At 52.0% G+C, this 9,994-nt stretch overlaps 2 protein-coding genes across 3 annotated transcripts in view; both read right to left on the minus strand.

Annotated features, from left to right (window-relative positions):
* Window positions 1-2,052, minus strand: part of VSIG10L (V-set and immunoglobulin domain containing 10 like) — an 8,956-nt gene extending 6,904 nt beyond the window's left edge. The window contains exons 1-4 of the mRNA XM_008588326.1: window positions 1,971-2,052; window positions 1,030-1,887; window positions 276-569; window positions 8-134 (exon numbers count right to left, since the gene is read on the minus strand). Coding sequence (XP_008586548.1) covers window positions 8-134; window positions 276-569; window positions 1,030-1,887; window positions 1,971-2,010 — 1,319 coding nt within the window. The 5' untranslated portion in view covers window positions 2,011-2,052. The remainder of the gene's footprint in view (window positions 1-7; window positions 135-275; window positions 570-1,029; window positions 1,888-1,970) is intronic.
* Window positions 2,053-4,660: 2,608 nt separating this feature from the next.
* The window catches only part of ETFB (electron-transfer-flavoprotein, beta polypeptide), a 14,353-nt gene continuing 9,019 nt past the window's right edge, over window positions 4,661-9,994 (minus strand). The window contains exons 4-6 of one of the 2 annotated variants that reach the window (XM_008588315.1): window positions 7,837-7,899; window positions 5,924-6,082; window positions 4,661-4,873 (exon numbers count right to left, since the gene is read on the minus strand). In XM_008588315.1, coding sequence (XP_008586537.1) covers window positions 4,703-4,873; window positions 5,924-6,082; window positions 7,837-7,899 — 393 coding nt within the window. In that variant the 3' untranslated portion in view covers window positions 4,661-4,702. The remainder of the gene's footprint in view (window positions 4,874-5,923; window positions 6,083-7,836; window positions 7,900-9,994) is intronic. The other variant, XM_008588316.1, reaches the window with a different exon arrangement.

Here is a 9,994-nt window from a genome sequence, read left to right on the forward strand (position 1 = left end):
GCGCCACGCGATGTCGGCGGGCGGCCGTGAGGCGGCGGCGCAACGCAAGGTCACGTTGCTGCCCGCGGTGACATAGACGGCTGGGGCAGCGTCTCGAGTCGAGGAGACCGTGATGACAGGGGGGTCTGGGCCGTCTGGTGGAAGGAGGAGGTCGGGATCGCGGGGGTCGGAGTCACTCGGGACTCCTCCAGGACTTTCGGAGACTGGGCCCCCAACCCCCTTCTCCCGAGGGACTCAAGACTCCCTACCCCGACCCTAGACATTCCCCCACTCACAAAAGACGCTGACGTCGGCTGCAGCCTCGGTGGAGCCAAAGGGGCTGCGGACGTGGCAAGTGTACCGGCCGTGGTCGCTGCGCACTGGGCGCCCGATGACCAGCTGGTCGCCCTTTGCGCGGATCCTGGGCGGCTGCGCTCCCTCGGGGTCCGCGGCCTCCAGGGCGCGTCCATCCCGGCTCCAGCTCAGTTCCCCTCGAGCCGGCTCCCACCCCACGCAGCGTAGCCTGAGCTCGGCTGCTCCCTCCTCTGTCTCTGGGGCCTCGGGCTGCATCGACAGCTGGGGTAGGGGCTCTGGGAGAAGGGGGACGGGCTCAGGACCCGCTCCGGGAGCCTGCCCCCCAGTCCTCTCCTCCCTTACACCCAAGACTTTGGGCCCCAGCCGCTGCCTCCTCTTAACCCAGGTTCGGGCTTCCATCCCTTTCCTCTCACAGACCCATGAGTCTGACCCCCCAGCTGTCCTCTCTAAGACCCAGGAGATAGGAAGGGGAGGCCTCCAGCCCCTTCCTCCCTCATACCCAAGAATCCAAGTTCCCAGGAGTCTTGATCCCACGTCCAAACTTTCTTAAGCACCCCTGTCTTGGCCCTTAGCCCCTCTCCTCTTCCCTCGACCCAGAAGTCCTCTCTCCCCCATCCAGGGACCCCTTTCTCTGGGGAGGAAACATCCTCAGAACACACTACAGTGACTTGCCCAAAGGTCTCCAGAGCAGAACAGGCCCTGCAACCTGCACTCCAGACCCTAGGGACCACTTACCATACACGCCCACTGTGAATTCCCGAATCTGCCGCGAGACCCCGCCCCGGATGACCTCAACTGTGTAGATCCCCGCATCGTCCAGTTGGGCAGAGGCGAGTTCCAGACCTCCTTGGGCCTGGTCAAATTGCAGGCGTTCTTGGCGAGAAGGGTCCAGGCTAAGCAGAGGAGCCCCCGGCCCCAGACCCCCAGCTGCCAGCACCTTGGAGCCCCGGCGCCAGACCACTAGGGGCGCAGGGGGACCAGGGCTGGGGACTGGAACCAGGGGAAGTCGGATAGTGGTCCCCACCAGCACAGCAAAAGGCCCCCCCACCTGCTGGGGGAATTTTGCCTCGGGGTGAGTCTCAGCAGGAACTTTGGATTCTGGGCTCTGCGTGGAGTTTTCAAGATCTAGATCCTCAGGGGAGAATTTTGAACCTGGGGTCTCAACAGATACTTGGGTATCCGGGACTTGAGCAAAAATGGTTGAAGCTGGGGTCTTAACAGAGAAGGAAGGCTCGGGGTCTTTGGCAGAAACTTGAGAATGCGAGATATCAGGAAATACTTTGGAACCAGGGATTTCAGAGAAGGTGGGATCTGGGCTCAAATTTTGGCCCTCCACAGTAACATTTGGCCAGAAGGACCCAGACACATCGTTTGAATTCAGGGCCTCAGGAAACCAGTTGGAATCAGGGATTTCAGCAGAGGCTTTAGAACCTGAAGACTGATCTGGGAATTTCCAGCTGGGGGGTTTGATGGAGGAAACTTTCAAAGCCAGGCCCTGGGAGGAGCTTTCTGAGTCTGAGGACGAGGCAGAGGAGAAGTTGGTTTGCTGAAGTTCAGGAGAGGCTCTGAGGGCCAGGACCCCTATTCTGGAGGCTGCAGAGGAGAGGAGGGGAAGATGTTGGGGGAGGCTGCTGAGAACGGGGACTGGTGGGAAGAGGACCAAACAGGGGACTTACCCAGGAATAGGAAGAGAGGCAGAGCCTGCGAGGTGTCCATGGTGCTGGCCGCACCTGAGAGGACACTGGAGCGAGACCCAGAGCCTGCATCCATCCCTCCCGGGTTGGACAAGTCCAACAGGACTGGTAGCTTAGCTTCCTGGGCGGGGAAGGGAGCCAGTCCTACTGGGAGGTGCCAGGATCCCTCACACGGTCTGGTGGCTTAGCCACCCACCCCACCTCACTCCTTTTCATCAGCTGGCCCATCTGTGGGGACACCCAGCCTGACCCCTGCACTCCCCACCACCAGGGGGAAGATGGGAAGAACTGAGTCCCAGTTGGAAACATGATAGCAAACCTGTGGGAACAAAGCCAGGAAGACTTCCTGGAGGAGGACGAGGTGACCTTTTGGAGAGCCCCACCTTTGCTGGCTTCGGCCTCAGCTTAGGCTTACTCCTCCCCAGGTTCCTGGCCTCTGTCCACTCTCTCTGGCCTGCAGCCTCAGATACCCATGTCTGACCCTGCTACTCCTCTGGTCTAATCCTCCTATAGTTCCCTGTTGCCTTCAGAACCAAGTCTCAAGTTGCTTTCTCCTGGCCAGTCATCTCTCCTGAGACCCAGAGCTACATTTCCACGTCCCCCAGGCCTTCACACATCCTGTGTCCCGCTAAACTCAGCATCTTCTCTCTAACCAACCCTCCTCCTGGGCTCTCCAGCCTTCAGTCTCCTCCAGTCTTTCTACACCCAGAGCTGGCCCTGCTCTCCCCTGCTCACAGCCCTCCCCAGGCTCCCCAGTGTCCTCTGGAGACAGCCAAGCTCCTAGAGGACCCACCCACTCCTTCCCCACTCCAGCACTTACTCTGAACATCCTGCCATTCTTATGCCCCATCTCTCACCTCCCAGCCTTTTCAAACCCTGTTTTCTCCACCTGGAAAGCGCTGCCTCTTTTTCTGCCACCCTCCCCACCCTGGCTAAACCACAACTTGTCCTTCAGGTCTCACCTTATTGAGAACCATAACAATTGCTACTTATGTTGTGCCAGGAATCACGCTAAATGCTTCGCATGCATTATCAAGGTGAACTCTTCTAAACGCCCTACGAGCTGGGTATCATTATCCTTACTTTACAGACCAGGGCACTATGGCTCAGAAGGGCCAAGGGACCTGCAGAAGGTTGAACCGATGAAGGGAGAAGCTGGACTTGGGCCCAGAATGGTCATACTGCTTACCCCTTCTGAAAGCTTTTCCTATGACCCCATGCTGGGCTTAGGGCATCTGTTCAGCTTCCAGTCCTCAGAGCTGATGCTGGCACAGTTCTCGCCATGCTGGTAATAATAATGGTAATAACATATATTTAGCATGTTCTGCATATCTGGTGTGGTTCTGGAGGTGCTACATAAACTAACCTTTCAAAACCCCATGCGGTAGGTTTTGTAGCTTAAAAGAAGGCTGCAAATTTGACCTTCCTTCCATTAAGAAGTGGGATCTATGTCACCTCCCCTTGGATCTGAGTAGGTTGTCACTGCTAGACCTAGAAAGTACAATGGAAGCGACCCTGTGCCATTTTCTGCATCTAGATTGGCATATCCCACTTCCTATTTCATAGAACATTTCCTCTGAACCCAGCTGCCATTCTGTGAGGAAACTCAAGCAACCCTATGGAGAGGAATCACAGTCCCTGGTCAACAACTGTGGCTGAGGCCCCCAGCCAACAGCCAGCTTGCTGGTCATGTGAGTGAGCCATCTTGGAAGTTAATCTGCTGGCCCTGTTTGAGCCAGTTGAACTGATGCTGCATGGAGGACAGACAAGCTGCCTCTACCTGGCTCTGCCCAAATTTCAGATTTATGAGCAAAATAAATGATCTGTTGTTTTAAGCCACCGAGTTTGGAGTGGTTTGTTATGTTGCAAAAGACAACCAGAACATAGGTATTATTACTAATTCTATCTGAATTACTAATTAGTAATTCACCTGAATGAATTGCTGTTTCCATCTGACAGAGGAGAAAACCTCAGCTTGGAGAGTAGTAACTTGTCCAAGGTCTTCCCAGAGCCAGGAATTGGCCAAACTGGGATTGTGAACCCATGGCCCTGGGATCCAGAACCCACACACTTAATCACTATATGATGCTGTTAGTCTGCCAGATGGAGAAACTGAAGCTCAGAGATAGGAGGTAACTCACCCAAGATCTCATAGCTAGTAAAACTGAGAGTGAGGATTTGAAATCAATAAATCTGACTCTAGGCCCCAGGATCTTCATCCTCACGCTAGGTTTTGATTGTCTGTTGTTTGTCTCTCTCCCCAACCAGAACCAAAGCCTCTTGCATCATTTCTTCTTGTGTCCCAGGTCTCAGCAGGGAACTGACACCCAAAAGGCACAGCAAACACTCTGTGAATAAAAGCCCTTCTCACCCACCTCACTAATATTTGTCTTTCAACACTCAACCTGGATGTCATCTCCCTGAGAAGTCTCTCTGACCCCACAAGCCAGGCCAGTTGCCCTATCTGGGTTCCCAATGGCTCAGTGTGCTTCCATATCTAGCATCCCCACATCTGTCCCCTTCAATACAGAGGCTTCTCAAGGGCAGATACTGAATTTGACTCACCTGAGTTCCCAGCAGCACCTAGCACAGGGCCTGGCACACAGGAGACTTAAATGTTTGTTGAATGAATCAAAGAACAGGTCTCCAGGGAATGAGTTAACAGACAGAAGTTGGGAGAGTCACAGTTTTATTGTCGAATTTCAGGGAGGGGCTCAAATTCGCCCAATCTCCTTCAGCTTAGCCAACAGGTCCTCAGTGGTCTCTACCTTGACACCAGCCATGCGCTGGGGTGGGTCCTCCACGCTGAGCACAGAGATCTTGGAGGTCAGGTCCACGCCCAGGTCCCCAGCTTTGATCACCTCGATCTTCTTCTTCTTGGCTTTCTGCACATGGGAAGCCATAGTTCACAAGGCTGCCAAAGACCCTGGCCACCTCTCTGAACCCTCCTCTCATTGGGTGCCACATTGTAGAACCATTTCTGCCAGCTGAACCCTTCTGGACCTATCCACTGGCCAGGACACATGCAACCTCTCACAGGGCCACACTTGGTGTGGACCATTTCTGCTGGCTGGGCTGCCCTGGGAGGCTCGACTATTATAACAGTCCTAATAGTTAAGTGCCTTGGGAGACCCTTCACTAGCTGCGATAGACTGGCAAACCCATCCTTTTCACAGTAATGACTCAATAGACTTTTTGCTGAGATGACTTTCTAAACCCTCCCTATTGGCTGAAATGACTAATTGAACCCTCCTCCTATTGGCTGAGTGACCCACTGTGCTCAGCCTATTGGCTGAGATGACCCACTGAACCCTCCCTATTGGCTGAGATGACACACTGAACTCTCCCTACTCACTGAGATGACCCACTAAACCCTTTGCATTGGCTGAGATGACCCACTGAACCCTCCCTGTTGGCTGAGATGATGCAGTGAATGCTCTCTACTGGCCAAGATGACCTGATGAACCCATCCTACCAGCCACGATGATTAGTGAACTCTTCCTCTTAGCCAGAGATGCTATGAATCCTTCCTAGTTAGCCTAGACGATAGCTTCCGCTGGCAAAGATTACCAAGGGAACCCTCCCTAGTGAACCAAGATGACCAAATCTCTTTATTTGGCCAAGATTATCCAATTTACTTTTTCCATTTGCTGGAATGACAAGAGGAACCCTTTCTATTACCCAGTGAAGCCTTTTTGTTGGCTGAGACAACCACCAAACCCTCCCTGTTAACCAAAACACCTCCATGAACTTTCACTGTTGGCAGAAATGACCCAGTGAATCCTCCCTAGTCAAAATGACCAGGTGATCCCTTCCTTTGGATGAGAGGTCCCTGGGATCCTGCCCTCCTCCCATCCAACCACTGGGGAGGCACTGGGCCTACAATGTGCTTGCCCATTCCCAGGCCCTTGGTGACCCGTCTGCCAGGTGCTCACCATGATGTTGGGCAATGTGGCATAGCGAGGCTCGTTGAGCCTCAGATCAGCAGTCACCACGGCTGGCAGCTTCAGATGCACGGTCTCCAGGCCCCCATCAATCTCCCGCTCCACTTTCACCTTGTCCCCCTCCAGTGTCACCTGGGAGGCAAATGTACCCTGGGGAGGGACAGCATAGGAAGAGTAGGAGAGATTAATTCAGGTCAGGCCCAGAGCAATGGGAGGCAGAACAGAAAGGGATCCCAAAAGTCTAGGTTAGGGTGGCTTCACTTTCCCTGGGAGCCAAGGCATATGTTCTAATGGCCTGAATCTGCTAGTTAGGTCTCCCCACTTTAATAAGTGAACACGTACTGAGTGTTGGGCCCTGTTCTAAGCAATTTGCATGTATTAAATCATCAAATCCTGGTAGGACCACTATGAGGTAAATGCTATTATCCCCGCTTTACAGATGAGGAAAACTGAGGCAGAAAGATGTGCAATAATGTGACCACCGTTACTGCTGGTAAATCCAAAAGCTGGCAGTCTGGCTCCCTCCTCCACTGTGCCAACAGCAGAACTTCCTGTGCTCACCTCGGTCCTTAAACCACTTTCTGGGACCCCATCCTTTGGCCAAGGCCCCTTTGCCTCTCAGTCCTGAATCAAAATCTTCTCCCTCAGGAAACTGACATGACCTATGACTCCTCTTTGTCTAACTGACCTGTTTTCTCTGTTCAGTCCTTCACTGGACAAATCTTTCAGGTCACAGTTTGAGTACCACATTATTCACAGGCTCATCGGAGTGTCCCTATGAGCCTGGCTCTGGGGATACACTGTGAACACACCAAGAAGGCACCAGCTTTGGTGGGCATATATTCTACCAGGGAAGACAGCCAGTAACCAAGTAAACACACAGACAAATGAGATCATTTCAGATAAGAAGGAATATGAAGAAAACAATACATAAGGCTATGAGAATGAGATGGGGAGCACCTCTACAGAGGCTGGTCAGACAGTGACAAACGGCTGGGAGAAAACAGAGCAGGATAACGGCCTACACAACTGTGCTACCCCACCTGGTGGCCACTGGCCACATGTGGCTACTGAGAACTTACAATGTGCCTAGTGTGGCTGAGGGACAGAATTTTTAAAATTTAATTTAAACTTAATTTAATTTAAATCATGATGAATACATTATCATAATTGTGGTGATGGCTTCATGAGTGTGTATGTATGCCAAAACTTATCAAATTGTATATTTTAGACATGTATAGTTTACTGTAGGACAATATCTCAATAAAGCTGTTTTTTAAAAACTCCAATACTCAGTGCAGTTACTGGAAAAATTTTAAGTCTGTTTGGAACAACTCGGATATGTGATCTACTTTTTCAACTGTGAACCTTAGGAATCTAAATGAAGTATTTCTGATGAAAGTTTAGCATCTGGATTGAGATATGCTGTAAATATAAAATACATATTGGATTCCAAAGACTTAGTACAAAAAAGGAAAAAGAATGTAAAATATCTTAATATTTTTTATATTGATTACATGTTGGAATAAGTTTTAGATATGATGGGGTTAAACTAAATATTATTAAAAGTAATTTTGTCTGTTTCTTTTTTACTTTTTGAATGTGGCTATGAAAAATTTAAAATTACCTATGTGGCTTGCATTTCTGTTGGACTATAGACAGGGCCTGGGGAACCTGCAGTTGGGAGGGGTGGGCACACGTATTTCATACAGAGTGGGCAAGGATGGCCCCTCTGAAGAGGTAATATCTAAGCAGAGACCTAACAAAGGGAGCAAGAAAGCCATGAGGCATTCTGAGCGAAGTGTTCCAGGAGGAGGAACAGCAAGTGCAAAGGTCCTGTGGCAGGGATGAGTTTGAGGGATGAGGTCCTGGCCCTCAGCAGATGCTCCCCACTCTGGCCTCACCTGTGGCCAGTCCAGAAATCCAGCTGTCATCTGCCCCGTCTGGTTACAGTCATCATCAATGGCCTAAGTAGAGAGGGAGAGTAGATTGCATGATGATTAATGGGCCTTCTCATGGCCCATTCAGGCCTCTGTCTAGAACAGTAGTCAGCGAATTTTTTTTTTTTTTGTCTTTTGTCTTTTTCCGTGTCTGGCAACGGATCGCAACCCTCAGTGTCGCCCCCGTACTGGACCGGGGACCGGCAATGGGGTCGCAACCCTCGGTGTTGCCCCCGCGCCTCGCTCAGCCAGTGAGCGGGAACCGGTCTGTATGTGGGATCCGAACCCTCGGCGGGAGCGCCTCCACGCTTCTCAAGCGGCGCACTAGCGCAGTGCGCCACCGGGCCGGCCCAGCGAATTTTTTTTATACTGGGCCAGAGAGTAAATATTTTAGGCTTTGCAGATCATATGATCTCTGTCACAACCACTCGACTCTGCTGTTGTAGACACAAGCAGCCATAGATAATATGCAAATAAACATGTGATGGTGTTCCAATAAAACTTTAATTACAAAATCAGTAGTGGCCATGGGCCATAGTTTGTGGATTCCTGGTCTAGAACAACCCCCTCACTTGGACCCAAAGGTAAGCAGTCACTGTCCAGTGGTATGTAAGGCCACCTGGAATCCCCGTACCATATCTTTGCACCCTGTATACATATTCACGAAAGCCTCCTGTGAGCCAGGCCCTGTACTGGCCACACTGAACAGGATCTGGACCAGTGGGAACAATCTATCTCCTGATCCCAGTGGTTGGTTCAGGGATGGGCACATGACTCAAGCTGGACTAATGAAGAGCCAGCCTTAGGAGCTTTGCTGGAGCCCCTAGGAACGAGGTTATTTTCTTTCTGCTGGTATAACTAAGCTGATGGGATCTGAGCCTGGAGATGCAGAGAGTGAAGCAAAGATAGAGCAGAGCCTAGAGCTAATGTGTGACCCTGGATCATGCTATGCCTGAAGCACCTGATCTACGTGAGCTAATAAGTTTGCTTTCACGCTTAAGCCAGCTTGAGTTGTGATTCTGCTGCCTAGGACAAAGCATCCCGACCAATTTATCTGGCATCTCCCCAGCTAAAGGCCCTGGTCTTAGGAACGGTTCCCTGACCACCAGCACATCTAGGACATCGACAGTCTGAGACTGACCAGTGACGACCAGTGAATGCAGGGTCTTCAATAGGCCACGCTGCCAACACCTGTGTCCTGGGAAGCTGGCAAGAGACCTGAGCCTCCAGATCCCCACCCAGGCCCTGTCTTTTTGGCTTGTTCTCTGGTTAGGCCTTTTGCCTCAGTTTGCCCATTTGTACTCTGACTCCACCGCAGTTGGTAATCTCTGTTTTCTATTGTCTGACTTTCTCAGGGCTGGGCAGGACATCCGATGACCCAACTGAATGCACAAGCTTCCTCTTCTTTCTGGGGCTGACATGGCCCCCTGGAATCCCCATCTTTCCCCACTGAGGCCCCTGCTCTGTCTCTGAGCCTCCTGTGCCCTGAGGTCTCTGTGCCCCGTTTTACATCCCAGTCTTTGACCTTCTTTCTCAGCCTCTATTCCTAATTCCTCGCTTCTTCTCACTCCTGTCTGCCTGTGGCCCTTCCAATGTTCCTCCTTTACCTCTCCTCTGGGGGAGGCCATGAGGTTTGTCTTCAAAGGGGATGGGGCTGAGGAGGTTATCCCTGATGAAGGTGTCACCAGGTCTCCTGAGGGAACAGATGGGCCAAACCCATGCCTGCTGCAGCTGGGAGCAGTGTGGTAGGGAGAGTTCTGGTCAGCTCTTCACCCCAGCCCCAATCTCCTTCCCGAACTCCCCGCCTCCAGTGTCTCCCCTTCCAGTCCATTCCTCACAGCTGCAGAGGATGTCCTTCTGCCCCCCAGAGTTGATCCCATCCGTTTCCTGCTCACAGACCTCCCATGGCTGCCCAGTGCCCAAAAGCATCAAGTCTGCGTTTCAAGCCCAGGCCTATCTCCTGAACTAAGGCTGATGTGCCCAGCACCTGCAGTCTCACCTCACACTGCCCCCCGCCACCTCCAGAGCAAGAATGAGCTCAAGGACATGAGGGAGGGGCTAGTGACACCCACCTGCTTGCCCAGCAGCACCAGGTCCACATTCTCCTTCTCTGCCAGCTTGG

Source organism: Galeopterus variegatus, unplaced genomic scaffold (assembly GCF_000696425.1).
Source record: "Galeopterus variegatus unplaced genomic scaffold, G_variegatus-3.0.2 Scaffold4773, whole genome shotgun sequence".
Classification (NCBI taxonomy): domain Eukaryota; kingdom Metazoa; phylum Chordata; class Mammalia; order Dermoptera; family Cynocephalidae; genus Galeopterus; species Galeopterus variegatus.